General features: G+C 41.2%; 1 protein-coding gene across 3 annotated transcripts in view; it reads right to left on the bottom strand.

The window, feature by feature from the left end:
• PXYLP1 (2-phosphoxylose phosphatase 1) overlaps positions 1 to 15,614 on the bottom strand; it is an 83,771-nt gene that overhangs the window by 22,119 nt on the left and 46,038 nt on the right. For all 3 annotated transcript variants that reach the window (XM_017825588.1, XM_017825586.1, XM_017825589.1), the window contains exon 2: positions 11,306 to 11,437. In XM_017825588.1, coding sequence (XP_017681077.1) covers positions 11,306 to 11,384 — 79 coding nt within the window. In that variant the 5' untranslated portion in view covers positions 11,385 to 11,437. The remainder of the gene's footprint in view (positions 1 to 11,305; positions 11,438 to 15,614) is intronic.

The following is a 15,614-nucleotide window of genomic DNA, read 5'->3' as shown; positions in this document are numbered from 1 at the left end:
TTTAGAGGTTCCCCCCCACTGTTTTTCACTGGACAGTTCAGAAGGGCATATGGCACTGGTTAAACAGCTTCCAGGATTTTCAGCCTGACAGCAATAACACAGCAATGCTGACTGCAAATCTGAGCCTTTTCAAACTCTAGAGAAGACAATCATTTTCCACTTCTCCACCCAAAGTAAAAAATTACTCCTGTATTTTATCCTATTTTCCCACTACACTGAAAATCTACAATGTTCACCATGGAAAATATTTATATTTTCATCAAATAAATATACATGCATAGTAAAGCTTTTCCTTTCCAGCTTGTCACTAATTACCTCACTGCTTGGCTCTGCAGTTTGTCTGAAGGGGCTGGGGGAGGCTCCTACCAGACATCGAGACAGATTTCCTGCTCTATAAAACACATCACTCAAGTCAGATCTTGCTTGTTCTCCAGGTTATTTAGTAACAAGATGCAAAAGAAGCCCACCACTGCTCATGCTGAGGGAATTACATTGGTCCCTTGCCCATTGCAGGCTCACTGGGGCTCACAAATGAGAAGGGCAGCACTATAAACCACAACGCCCTGAATGAAGTCCCTCCTGTGTCCACAGAGCTGCCACGTCTCAGCAGGTTGGGAGATGACTTCAGCTATATCAAATCAGTGTCCTGAGGGCCACCCAACAAAGCTTAAATACACAAAGACTAAACAGGGGGGGATTTATGGCCTATGTGCATGATTTTTGTAAATACAGTAGATCCAGCCATTGCTACTTATCTAACAAGATTCATGAGCACTAAGGTAAGATTTTAAAGCTCTGTCCTGCTTCTGTCTACAGAACTCAGCAACTGCTCAATGAACTAAACCAGCTGAATTGTCCTGGAACACATTTTCAGAACAGCTTTTATCAGCTGTGTTCAGAAACTGTTGGCAACTCTTCCCATTTCCACAGTATTGTCTCAAAATAAAGATCAACATGAAAAGGTAGCTGCTATATGCTGATATACAGTGTACTGAATCCCACTGCCATCCTTTGCTGGGGGGTGGGGACCCTTGTTTTTTCTTTCTTTGTTTTGTCCTTTTGTTCTGTATGATTTCCTTTTTGTCCTGTATGATTCTCACAAATACTGGAGTGGGAAGCTGTGCAGCAGTGATTGCAACATGACTGAAAAAGAGATGCTTGGCAGATTTCACATGTGAACGGAACATCACCAGCGCGGCCAAGTACACTAAGTGTTCAGCATAGCAGAAGAAAACATGGCAAAAAGTATTTTCTCAGGAACATGGACCACAAATCCTCTGCCTGCAGTGATCCTTTCATCTACAGCAGCTGAGAATGATACAAAAACATGCCCCATACAGTCGAGTTCAAGATAGTTCAGCAGTTGCTCCTGTTCTCTTACCCAGCATTCTGTTGCTAACACTTCACATCTTTGACATGGGCGCTCTGCAGCTGAAACCATCGTGCTCCCTGAATCAGTCTTCATGGAATCCACCAATGGATATATCCTCAAATGGATATGAAAGGGAAGTCTGCACTACTGTTTTCTATAATCCTAGAGAAAGTGGGCTTTCCCCCTTTGAAAGACCAAATAATAGGAGCATATAATTATCTACAGCTTCAGGTGCATGTCATTGCCTCTTTTCCTTAAGGTTTTCCTGAGACAGCATTCCAAAATACTCAGAATGTCTTTTGACATTCATGTCAACTGTTATTAGGGCATGTACTAGAATATCCAGCTACTGAAATAGAAATCACAAAATACATAAGTAAAGCAATGCAATAAAGGGACTTAAAAGCACACCTTTGCTCTGCCCACCACAAGCGTTGCTCCCCTGGTGTCAAAACACCAAGTCAGCAGCTTTTGGGGGGGGGCAACAAACTACATTTGCTCACTGTGAAAAGCATCCTTTGTCACCTCTCTACAGAGCTGCTTCCTGCACCTCTCAGCAGTATCTGTCTGCACCTGGGTCAGAGGCAGTGATCTCTCTCTGTCTCTAAGGGCTGCCACCCCAAAGGCAGGGAAACCCACCGTGTCTGCAGCTCAGCCACAGCCTCTGCAAAGGCACAGGGCACAAACTGTTTAATATGTTAATGTCATCAGTCAGACACAATCCACAGACATCTGGCACTTCTCTTTCGCAGTGTCCTTCCAAGATAAAAAGCCTTACAAATTCAAATCAATATTTTCAGTACTGCATTAAATTAGCACTTTTCTGTTTCACATCTAATCCCAACTGTTTTCTGTCCACAAACTGACCTGCTCAGGGAAGTGATCTCAACACCATATGCCACTGCTTACCCAAGCCAAGCCAGCTCACTTGTTTGTCCTTGTCAGCACCAGGGCACAGAAAGCTGCCATGGATTTGCTACCAGCAAACCCTGAAACAACATATTTAACACAGTAGAACCTGACAGATTTTTGTGCTGGGGAAGCCTGCCATGACAGACCTAGTCATTCATCTCAGAAATTCAGAACAGTACTCTCTGGATCAGAGAATTATTGGTGTCTTTATGATTCTTGCCATAAAACAGCTTAGGGGAAGACAGAGAATCTTATTCCTTGTCTTCGTTCAGTATTAATGTGCACAGTTGGTAAAGCCAAAATTACACCACATACATTTCCAGCTCTTTTAATCCAACCATCTCACAAAAATAACAAAGGGAGATCACTTCACTTTCCAAGACTTCATATTTCACTGCAGCAAGTCCACAAAAGCCCCAATCTCTTAAATACTAACTATTTAGACATTGCCTCATTTAAACTAAACCACAATGCCATTCAGTATGTGCAAGCACTGCTTTCTCTCAGTGAGTGAGGTCTGAAAAGCTGAAAGGGAAGGAACTTAGGGAACAGAGATTACTCTTACTAAAAAAAAAAAAAAAAAAGGCAATAAAAAACTGTCTGTAGGCATTAAAATCTTCAAAATCAGTACAGTTTAAGAAACCTGATTAATCAGAGAAACTCCACAAGCCCAAAAACACATAATACATTTAAAAAAAAAAAAATCTTCTGAGTCAAATGGATTGAGTCAGTCACTCTATCATTTCAGCAATAAAAGAACAGCAAAAGCACAGATAAAAGAACAAAACTGCCTGAAAGATAACTCACCAGAGAAAATTTAAAAGGACTGAGAAGAAACATGAACAACAACTATGTGAAGAATATTAAGCATCTTTGTTTCAGATACACACAGGCAAACTATAAACCCGATGGTTTTCAACTCAATTTGCAGCAGCACAGTGGGGATTAAGGCAGGCACGAAGTACAGCTCAGAAAAACAAACCTATCATCAAAAAAAGTTTAAGTAGTCCTCTATGCTTTATTGAAGGCTGCACATGACCTAGAAACAGGGCAAACGTGACTGTATTATACTCACTGACGTTAACAGAGTTTTCCTGGTACTGTCCAGTTGAAACTCTACTCACTGAACAAGGAGAGAAGGGAGACTTGGGTCAGAACATCCTCTGATGAAGATGCAGAACACAAATCTCAAACAGCAAATGATTAATGTACGATGAATCCATTTGCAATTAGTAGATAACACTGTCCTAAAAGCTTTCATAAAAGTAAAGTAAGAGGGATGAAGCTAATAAAGTGTGAATTGATTGTGAATTCTCAGAAAACTGGTCTAACATCAGAGTGGTCAGCAAAAAATTAACAAAGACCTCACACTAAAACAAAGCAGGGTGACAAGGCAGTCTCTACCTGCTTAGCTCAAGACATCCAGGTTTTCTTTTGATGTCATCATCTCTATAACATGAAATAAGGGAAGGAAGCCCTATAGCAAAGCCCATCTCCCAGAGAGCCCTGGCAGCCAGTGCCTGTAGGTACTGGACCCTACGCTCAAATCTGTGCTCCTGAAAACCCCAAGCAAGGGCTACAGTGCAAACCCCACACAGAGGGACCATGTTCTTGTGAGAATTGAGACTTCATATTGCACAGATTTCACCACGTGAACTAACCTTGAATCACCAAACACGTATAAAGAATGTAACAGCTGCCCATTAGAAAGAAAACTCTCTCTTTGCTATTTCTACAAACAAAATAGGGTGAATTTCTGAATTTAAAAACAACATTTCAGTTGTTTAAACACAATTTAGCTCAGCATACAACAGAAAAATCCTAGGAGTAATTTTTTTGGCTTTAAAAGACACATGTGCCATTCCAAAACACGCCTGCAGTGACCTGTGAGGCAGCCTGACTCAGCGTTAGAGAGTTGTGAAAAACCAAGGGCAGAGAACTGCTTTAAGGACAAAGCAGAATTTTCTAAAACTTACATAAATCAACGGACCTACTGCTACAGAAGCAACCTTACAGTAGCCTTCAAACATGTGGTTTAGCAGTTTATATTAATTCTGTTTAAATACAGTTCAGCTAACCATCATGGATGAAGTCAATATGTATTTAAAGAAGAATTATGAAATTCTGTAGCCTGACATTTTGACCAGTCAAAACCTGTCTCAAGTAACTTAACCTGACCTATATTTAAAGCAGGTATTTTGAAATGATTACTCTATTTTTGTGGGAGAAAGTAAGACTGTTCCATAGTATCAGTCCCATGTACTCCTTGTGTTTCCTCTCCCTTCACAGGTTCATTTCTGGACTGGTACATTATACCACCACTTTTGAGAATAACAAAAAAGTTATTTAAATCTCCAGTTACAACATAAAAACATCTTTAACAAAAAGCTATATATTTACAGTTAGCTCTCTTCATTGACTACTAAAATGTACAAAGCCCTGGATATATTATTTGTGGGTCATTTTTCCCTTTAATCTTAGGTTCAGATTAAATTAGTAGTTTGAAAAAACCCAAAGAGACTTCTCATGAGTGGAAAATCTTCCATGCCTATGAGCTTGAAGGAAAAAATTCATGAAGGGAGATATCTGATCTCCTTTTAATTTCGTATGCTGGTAACACATGACAAAAACAAGTTCTCTACATCAAGAATTCTAAAACTGGGGCTTTTTAAATATAGTATATAGCAAAATGCAATACTCTTTTTTTCTTCCTATAAAGAAATTATATTTTTAAAATATGAAACATGAGTCATTGCTGTTTCTTGGTATGGAACAGCAAGAGGAGGTAAGGAATGCACCCTAGAGAGATGGTGAGGATATGTATCCTGCCCAGAAACAGACATTCTCATTTTACTGAATACCTTGGGGTTTCCCCCCACACACCTTTTCCCTTCTCCTTCAGAAATTAAGTTTTGAAAGAACCCAACTGCCCCAGCTTTTCCACAGACTTTGCATGTGCCAGCTCCCCTTACACTCATACCACCCCCCTGCAGTCTCTGGGGGTTGCTGGTGGCTCTGCAGTACCACAGGTACAGCTCCCCAGACTGTGGGAGCACATCCTGCTTTGCAAATGGAAAGGCTGAGCAGGGATGCTGCACCCCCTCAGCTTCCACCTCTGTTCCCACCTGCAAGTCCCTGTGAGCTGCTGGCACTGGACCACCCAAGCACCCACAGCCCCACGGGTTGTGCCACAGCAGGAGCTGAAGGAAGCCATGGTGAGGACAGCAGGCTAAGCCCCAAACACTTCAGTGTTGCATATGGTGCCCACACCATCCTCATAAAATCAGAGCTGCCTGCAGCACTCGAGCCAATGAAATAAAACTCTGCTACTTTTCCGAGTGGAGAATCCTGATTTCTGTTTCCTGTGACTCATCTTTAAAACCAAAACCTCCAGTGCAAAATCAGATGACAGAAAGTAGAGGGAAATTATTACTGGAACAGCAAAATGTCATTTCCAGGCGTGCTGAAACACCAACACCCAACCTGAACCATCAAGGCTGAGAAAGTATTTTAAAAAAAACCCTCCAAAAACACCACAAAACAGCTCTTCACACTTTGTACAGGAACTGCCCTGCTGGGGCAGTGGCTGACATCCTAAGAAGCAGTGGCTGGGGCAGTGGCTGACATCCTAAAATACTTTTTATTGAAAGACAGGCCTGAGCCAGTGATCAAAGTATCAAAGTATTTGGGAAAACAAACTCCAGACTAGAAGAGAAGCTCCATGTGCAGGACCTGTCTGAGAGCCAGGGGCTTCACGATTGTGAAGTGCCTGGAACAGGCAGGCTGAAAGGACAGGCTGTAACTGATGCCAGGGTTATGCAGCTTGTAAAAAGGGATGCTTTCCCACAATAGTTCTAGTCCTTCTTCTCTGAACTGTTACTTTCCTTAGACTTTCAGTAAATGATAATCAAAATAAAAGAAAAAAAAAAAAGAAAAAAGTAAAACAAAGGTATTTACTGTCATTGAAAAAAAAATTAATTTACATGCCTTCAATTGCAAAGTAAAAATCATTGTCAAGCAAACTTTACAGAGATTACACTTGGCACCTTAACAGCTGGCTTTTAAATTGCCTTTCAGTCTGGTTTAGTCAAGTTAACTCAAAGATGAACAGTTCAAACATCCTGAGGAGACCCACCTTCAGGCTCCCACAGCCAGTCACAGATGTTCTAATGTACTGGAAGGTCTGTGCTTGTCCAGTAATTGGCTTCTCATGTACTACACCAATCTTTAGGGAAAAAAGAAAGCAGCTCCTCCGGCAAATTTGCAACCTCCTGTTCCTGAGCTGACCTGAGGACTAATCAATGCAATTAACATTGACAGTGGAAAGATAAATAATATAAGGAAAATACTTCTTCACTCTTTTCTATAGATCTAGCCCAAAACATAAAACAAGAGGGGAATAATGACCAATCTCCTATAAAACTCTGAACTGCCAGTCATATTTGATTTGGAAGACAACCCATCTCCCTATCCAATGGGTTTCCCAAATGAAAACTGTCATTGATATAATTATCCATTGGAGACATCAGAGTATGTTTCTGGCTGGCAGCAGAACACTTTTTCAGGTTTTAACTTTCAACACTGTCATTTTCCTATACTATTTAATAATTCAAACATGCAAAAAATTCAGAGGCATTTGCCATTCAAGAGAGTTTCTCTCTGTTGCTGATCAGGTCCAGGTTTCACACTGTACAAAGTGTTAGTGGCCAAACTGAATCTGAGGGCACATCTGGCCTCAGTCTTTTGCTTCCAAGTCCAGGTCATACAATTATATTAAAGATGCAGAGAACTTTTAAAGCTTATATGTTTTCAGCAAGTATAACTTATTTTTAAAAGTCCTCTATGTGCCTAATAGAAATGGTAACCAAACCTGGCAAAACTGTGAATAGGTATTAGAGTATTACAGTAAATTTTCAAATGCATCTCAAATGTATTTCTTCTATCATCCATCAGATATGTTCAGAAACAAAGCCTGAGGCATTTTTTATCTAAATAAATACATAGAGCTTGAAAACAGTAGAACTTCTTGAAGAAAGTTCCCTCACCCTACTGCTGCAAGTGTGATTCCCAGGGAGGCAGCTGGGACCTCAGGCAGGCGAGCCTGGCACCTTGGGGCAGTTGGAGCAGCACAGGAAAAGACTATACACAGAACCTGGGCCTTTTGCTCCTAAACAAGGACATAAATAGCAGAACTCATCAAGTGCCCCATTGCCCAAAATGTACACGACAGATGACTCTGGCAGCAGGAAGGATCTTATGGGATCCAGAGCAACTGCATCACTCAGAAGAATGACCATTACAGTTTAAAAAGAGTCCTTTCTCCAACTGTGCAGCAAAGCAGTCTGCTATATGTCTCCCTCTTCTCGGGATGAGGAGATGAAGATTCAGCTGGCATTTGATCCAGCAAGCCAAGCCAGCACACAATGTGTGCCAAACATGAACCCAATGCTCCACAGAGCACCTCTAGCACACAGCTCTGCAGACACAAGGCAGCTCCTGATCTTGGTCCTTGCCAATCACTCCACCTCCATCCAGTGCAACTGCTGCTGGGAGAGAACACTTCTAGCACTCAGAGCTGTTGTTTGCTCTCAAGAGAGTCTTCAAGGGAAACTTTCTCAATGACTGACCCTGTAAGTTAAACTGTTAGCATCCAAGCAAAGCACCAGCCTTGTGGTGAAAAGAACAACACAGGAAATCAAACTAGTTTAAACCAGAACTCAGAAACCACAACAGAAGAGAAAGGGACCAAGAACAAACAAACATCAGAACAGGGGACACAGTTTTCTATCAATTCCGGGTCCATTCCCAGGCTACCAATACTGAAGATTCTGAGGTCTGATACTGGTTGTTTTCCCCACCGATTTTGTCCTTTTGTCTAAACTTGAGATGTGACAACTATTAGCTCTGAAAGAATTATCTCAGGAGTTTGTCTTACAAGGAGGGACAAACTTGCATTAGGATTGCTAACAGGATACCCATCACCTCCACTTCATCATGGCTGCAGAAATCACTGCTCATAAAGCACTTCCAGACCTTTCATAGCACAGTCTATTAAAGTGAACCAGCATCCTTTTCTGCTTGACTGGGTGGCAAACTGCTGCAAGCAATTCTTGAACCCTCACAGCTCAAGCATAGGCCAGACTGTGACCATGTCAGCCATCCCAGTGTGGGCTGTCTGTAATATTGAGTCAGAACCTATGGAAAATCAGCTGAACTTGGCCTTTACTACTCCCTTTGCTTCAGAGTCTGCTACAACTCACAAGTCTGGCTTCAAATTGCCACAGTTCCACATGTGGACAAGAGGGATAAAATATCAAGCATTTATAGGAGCTATGTCCTGCCCTAAGGCAGACGTTTGAAAAAGGAAGATAGGCACCTTTCGTATAATTATACATTTAGTGTTACTGTTTCACTTTTATAAACAAATCTATCACAGAAAGGAAGAGACGTTTTCAACATTCCATGCTTAGAAAAGCAGTAGTGTGTTTTAAAATTACCAACCCTCCTCCACAAAGCTGTGCACTGCTTGCTAACAGAGAAATGCAATCTCACAACAGCATAAAACATCCATTTCCACTCCAAATGCTTCAGCAGTTAACTCCCTTCAAACAAAACAAAACAAATCAGTGGCTTGGGCAATTTCCTGAGTCTAAATACATAAGCACCCATTTTCATTCCATGAACATAAATCATATCACAGAATCATTTAGGTTGGAAAAGACCTCCAAGATCATCAGCTCCAACTGTTAAGCCAGCACCACTGTGTTCCCCACTAAGCCATGTCCCCAGCTGCCACAACTACAACATCTCTTAAATCCCCTCCAGGGATGGTGACTCCACCACTGCCCTGGGCAGCCTGTTCCAGTGCATGACTACCTGTTCTGTAAGACATTTTTCTTAATATCCAATCTAAATCTCCCCTGGCACAATTTGAGGCTATTTCCTCTTGTCCTATCATTTGTTACCCAGGAGAAGAGACGGACCCTCCACCCACCCCATACAACCTGCTTTTGGGTAGTTGTAAAGAGTGTTCTTTTCTCAAGGCTAAATACCTCCCTCTCCCTCAGCTGCTCCTCATCAGACTTGAGCTCCAGACCCTTCCTCAGCTCTGTTGCCCTTCCCTGGACTCTCTTGAGGGCCTGCAGCAGGATGCTCTGCCTAAGGGGGGGATAAAACAGTTCGAACTTTAATGTTTGCAAGAGTTATTAGTGATGGTTGGAGAAGGGGAGTCATGCTGCTTTTGGTGTTGAAGAATGCTGAGACCAGCCTGACCCAACAATCCCAAAGTTAAACATTCTGAGGACATGAAAAATAGTGTTTCCTGACAGAAACTGGTGAGGCACTGGTGAGGATGTGACAAAGTTCCTGATAAAGAAAGCAACAAGTGATAGCACTGACAACTCATCTAAAGCTGCTGAGCTACAGGTGGCTCAGCAGACACAGCTAGCCTAGAAGTACATGATGATGGAAAAGAGTTCTGTCTTTGCTGTGGAGATGGTCTTTGTTCCAAGTTTGAACTAACTGCTCTACAACCTGAAGCTGGTAGAAGTTAAAACATCAGGCTACCTGTATGTCTTGGTTCCCACTGGTCTGTATTGCAGTTCTCATTATGGAAAAGTTTCTGTATCAGTGTTGGTATTGGTACTGAGCTTCATGACGGCTGCTTGCTGTAGCTTATGCGCTTTTTAAAGCACCCCTCAAACATCTTTATCTCCTGGAATTCCTCTTCACAAATGTCATGTTCTAATTAAGTAGAAAATAATTTCCTCTTTAGAGGAAATGTGATTCACTCTCCTCATCTCTAAATAAAACTCATTTTAGTTAACAATTCAGTTTCATGTTTCAGCTGCAGTTCCTCTAGGACCTTCACCCTATGCACAATTCATAACCAACCATACAACATCAAGGGTAGAGCCATAAAGAGCCTAATGGGCAAAACAAGCTGCAATCAGACCCACTGGCTTGTGGCCATCGGAGGCTGAAAAAGCCACACGTCCCTGTCTTACATGCAGATGAGTTTAAACACACAAAAATAGTAGCAGAAAACCACGAAGTTTCTTTCATCTTCTCTCCCCCTTTCTTATAAGTTGTCTATCATATGCAAAAGACACATTCTAAATCTAAAGCAATCTTTTGAATTTTGGGATTTTTTTTACACTATGCAAAAGGAGCATAGCCCAGAAGGACCGTGCTCATTAAAACACGATGCAAGGGAAACAACAACAAAGAATGTTATCCTAGCCTATGGATACGCATTTTTCCCTGCCCTCTAACAGCAACTAATTACACTGCTGTGTATTAGACCAGATTTACACAAAACATGGCTTTGCCTAGCAAATGTTATCTCTCAGAAGTAGGTGATAATCAGTCGTACGGCACAATGCTCACTAGTCACCTACCCTGACCTGCCTTCAGCACCACCCTCCTGCTTAGTCATCAGGACACGAGGGCCCTCTGCACTGACCCAGGATTAATTATCTGAAGCACAACATAATTTATCTTTTCTTAAACAAACCAACCACTTGTGATGAGCCAATTCAACTGTTTAAAGTTTCCTAATGTGAGGGCACAAATAAGGGGAAGTTCCAACACTCAACCCTCACAGCAGTTTTCTCAATCCCGTCTGCTCTGATGCAACGTAACACAGGAATTGCAGCAGATTTTACTCAAAGGAATTGCTGCTGGTTTTCACTCAAATGTGGTTTGTCTACTTTCATGGAAAGATTCAATCACATTCAATTACTTAATTGCACTACAAAATGCAGATTTTTTTGATTTAAGATAGCCTGATTTGAAGTCTCGAAATTGTATAGATTCCTCTGAGGCACACAAAACTGTTCTTCTTACTTTTTGGAAAACAAACAAACAAAAACCCTGAGGAAAAAAAAACCAAACCAAAAACCAAAACAAACCCCAAGTATTTAAATACAGATAGAATGCTTAAACAACAAATAATCATGGTCATTTTTAAACACACCTATAGATCACTATATGTAGAAAACAAAAGGGGAGGGCACTTACAAAATTGTAGACTGAGGCTCAGAAAGGCCAACAAGGCTGCCAAGGCCAGCAAGAACAGAAAACGGTTTCGGAAAAGCATTATTATTCCTTCTGCTTTCTCTTCATGGTTCCATCTTCATATACCACTGGTTCCTGCAAACAACAAAACATTGGCAAATATATTTCAGATGTGGAAGCATCAGCTACAGCGAAGAAAATTCAAATATCCTTTTGACAGCGTCAAGTTATTTCTTAAAGGCAAGCACACAAGGAAATTCAAGTTGGCAACAACAGTATGGATAAGTTGCCTTCGCCCTAGTTATAATATTAACTATATTTCCACATGACAGAACTTTCAAGTAAATTTTAAAAAATGCCATTTCCTGTAAAATTAAGTTTTCCCCTGCTAAGACAGGGTTAATACATTCACAATTCTTATTTAAGACAACAAAGAGTAAGAAAAACTGTCAACACCACTACACAGAAAATGGGAAAGTAATTAAACTTCAGGACTCAACTCATTGCAATAGTGAAAATAGAAAAAAATCCCCAAGCCCTTTCCTGAAAATATCCAAACAAGAAGCATGCACCGTTAGGAAGAGACATTCCAAAGTGCAGAGAATTTGCTGAAGTGCCCTGTTTTCACAGATGTACATTTTCCTTTGGAAAATAGCTCTATATAAGGGATGGGGGTGGGGTGTTCTCCCCCCTACACTTTTTTTTTTTTTAAACAACCAGCTGCTCTTATGTGCAAGAGATGCCTCTTCCTAGCACTGACAGCGTGTTGCAGGAAACTGGTTAGTCTTGAAAGAAACCTTCTGAGATTCTCAGATCCTTTGAACTGAGCTCTGTTTATGACAAAACATTCAAACATGTTGACAAAAAATAACTTTTTTCCCCACACACACAGTTTCATTTTGCCCCAGCACTTATTTCCTCACAGAAAGAGACGTCTCTTCCTTCTTTCCTGCTTTTGATAATGACAAGGTTTACACATCCATGTAATTAATACGTATTCGCTTGCCAAAACTCTTCTGCACTCTGAAAACTAACCATCTTAGCAAGATTTTAATCTTTACCTCTGAGTGCTGATAAAATCACAACCTCAAAATTCAGATTTCCCCTCCACCCCCTAATTAATTCTCTTATTAGTATTTGAAATGGTCTCGGGAATCACTGAACTTATTTTATCTATTGTGGTTGGTCTCAAAAAGTTGTGGGATCTACGATGTGGCCCAAAGGGACTTTCATCATACAAAGCAATGAGACCCAAGAGCACTAGTGGTGATCTCACAGAAATGAAAGCAGTGGGGCTTGCAGTAAGTGAAATCCATTATGCATGTGCATTTTGCAGGATTGAGGTCTTTCCATCTCGTTTTACTTGGAGAGCTGCTTTTACAGCTTTTGGAAACTGTGGAAAAATGGAAAGATCTGGAGATTCTGAGAAGCAAAAAACCAGAATCGTTACAGTATTTTTCCCAAATGCCAACAGCACCATAAATGGCATGTGCAAGCAGTAATAAAAATAGAGTTAAAAAAAAATAGAGAAAGACGGAACAATTTTAACAGTCTCAATTTCACAAAATCATAGCTCATCTGGGAACATCTTAGTGAAAGGCATGTGGGAACAAAACTGAACTACAGCACTGCAACTCAACAAAGCTGTGAAGGGTAAAGGTAAAAGGATTAGTGTATACAATACACCAGGAGAGAATAAAGCAGTTCAACCAAACAGATGGAAGAACAGAAGGGGAACCACAGGAAAAAGCAAAAATAGACTTAGCAGGGAGGAGAAGGTAAAATCTATTAAAAAGCTCTCAGGAACAAGAGGTCTTGTACACAGTCTACACTCATTAATAACATTTTTGCATAAAATAAAACTGCCACAAAAAAAAGGAAAAATTACAAGACTGGAAAACAGGAGATCATACACACCTCATAATACCAAAATGTTTTAGAGAATAAGTTTAATTAGCTTTAAGCCTTAATTGCAAGATCAGAAGTTTTAAAACATTGAATTTGAAATTCATCACTCAAGAAATTATAAACAAGGTGGAAAGACTTTTCTTTTAAATATACCTTGGCTTGCTAACAAATTAAAAGTTGCTGTGTTGCAACTTAAGAGGAACAGGAACATCTCCTGTTGAGTAGTTGTTAATTAAAAGGCTGTCAATACAATTTGTCATCAGCTCTTACTTGGTAACAAGCTCGTGGGAATCAGGTGAACATTTGAGAGCCCGTGTACTGAAGCCTCTGCTCCTCTGTGATGGCACACAAGGTGCTCCCAGGGAAAAGCAGCACTTAGCCAGCACAGAATAGTGCAGGCAGTACAATAAGTATTGTGAGCACCCACTGAAGTGAGCATTTGTAAGCTAAAAAAGATAAAACGAAGCTGGGAGGTGGAAAAATAAAAGCCAACCAACCTTCTCTTCCCACAAACCTATTTTTACGTGCAGATGAAACAAAAAAAACAAACCATACAGCAGAACACATTTTGGGTTTTCAGGTTATACTACCATGTAGCAAGAGGTTGCAGCGCTGCAGAGCATCTGCTGCTACGGTGACATTTAGGTCATGTCGATCTTTATCTATTTACTCTTGGCACAGGCTGGAGTGCAGGTCGTGTCCCAACCCCACCATCTCCACAGTGTGAGCTCCCAGTGCCCAAAGGTCAATTCTGTCAACAACTGACAGCACTACCCCAATAGTCCCCAGGAACAGGCCTTGGCTCTGTGCCTCAGACACAAGGAAGTACTGACTGCTTTTCAAGGTGAGTAAGCCCCACACCGCTGCAGAACAGGCGGAACTCGGCACTGGGAGCGGCAGCATTCCAGCAGCAGCTTCTGATGTGTGCTCAAAATGCAGTGATTTAAGCTCATCCCCAAGACAGGGAGGTTTAGACTGGATATTAGGAAAAATTTCTTTACAGAAAGGGTTGTTAAGCATTGGGACAGGCTGCCCAGGGCAGTGGTGGAGTCTCCATCCCTGGAGGGATTTAACAGATGTGGAGATGTAGCGCTTAGGTGACAGGGTTTAGTGGTGGGCTTGGCAGTGCTGGGGGAACAGTTGGACTCAATGATTTTAAAGGTCTTTAACAACTTAAACAATTCCACAATTCTGTTTCCATGAATGTAGGACTTGATAAAGGTAACCTACAGAATTCCAAACATTTCAGTGACACTAATTATAAGCGTGACACATTTAAGTAGTCTAGATATTCATAATGATAGCCATTATATCGAAACACAGATAAGTAAAAGGCTACTTTCGAGTCACCTTTTGCAGCATACCTACCTACCTACCCACAGAATTTAACTTTTCCTTTTAAACGTGATCCAAAACCTCAACTCATCAAAACACCTCAGAATGACTCACAGCATGTAGAGCACCCTCAGCTCTTACCTAATCACACGCACGTGTTAGTGTAAGGTGCTAAGCTGCTGCATGCTCACACAAAGGTAAAAACAGATTAATGATTGAAGGCCAAGCCAGGGAGTCAGGAGACTAGGCCAGTCCCTGGAAAAGTTAGTAACTCCCTAGAAATGTTGGGAGAGCAGCCTGTCTGCCCGGAGCCCATGGGAGGCAGAGCAGCTGCCAGCACTAACCTACTTTCTGTGCAGCACTCATGGGGCACCAGCAGCCACTGCTTCACAGAGAACCCCCTCAGCAACCCCTCCTCCTCAGCAAAATACAGAGAAGGCATTTTTTGCAGGGCTGACTAGCTAAACTATTTCTTTTGATTATATTAAGTCAGGCCCTGAAAATAACTTGACATCAATGCTTTCAAATGGGTTGTGAGGTTGGACGTGACACTAAACCACCACTGCCAAACTTTTGTGCCAATTGACTGATACTGTTACATCCTCTAAATCACCAGTATCCATCTATAATACAAACCTACTTTCCAGCATGAAGTGTAAGCATGGAATTATACTGACTCACCATGACAGCTCAAATGAATCTACTTGATTAAAATAGCATGTCTCCATAAATAATCAATAGTGCTCCTCAAAGTCTGCCTCAATAAAATTACTGTATTTATCTGATGTGGTACATCAAAATGACATTGTCTACTAAAACAAGTGAGCAAAAGAGGTCACAATGAACCAGCAAAGAGAAATGGTGACTTTGCCCAAAAAAGAAGGTAGTGCTCAGCCTGTACCTAACTATAGACCAAAGACAGAGGTATACTTTGCAGCAAGTTTATAGAGCGTAGGAGGGAGAAAAAAAAAAATCCTACAGACAACATAAGGTTGATTTGGACTAACATTCATGACATTTTAGAAAAGGTCATGGAATAAGCGGGTCAGGGACCCACTTACTAGTCTGA

The sequence above is a fragment of the Lepidothrix coronata genome, unplaced genomic scaffold, assembly GCF_001604755.1.
Source record: "Lepidothrix coronata isolate B3197 unplaced genomic scaffold, Lepidothrix_coronata-1.0 Scaffold120, whole genome shotgun sequence".
NCBI classification, from domain to species: domain Eukaryota; kingdom Metazoa; phylum Chordata; class Aves; order Passeriformes; family Pipridae; genus Lepidothrix; species Lepidothrix coronata.
This window is presented reverse-complemented; position numbering and strand designations above follow the sequence as displayed.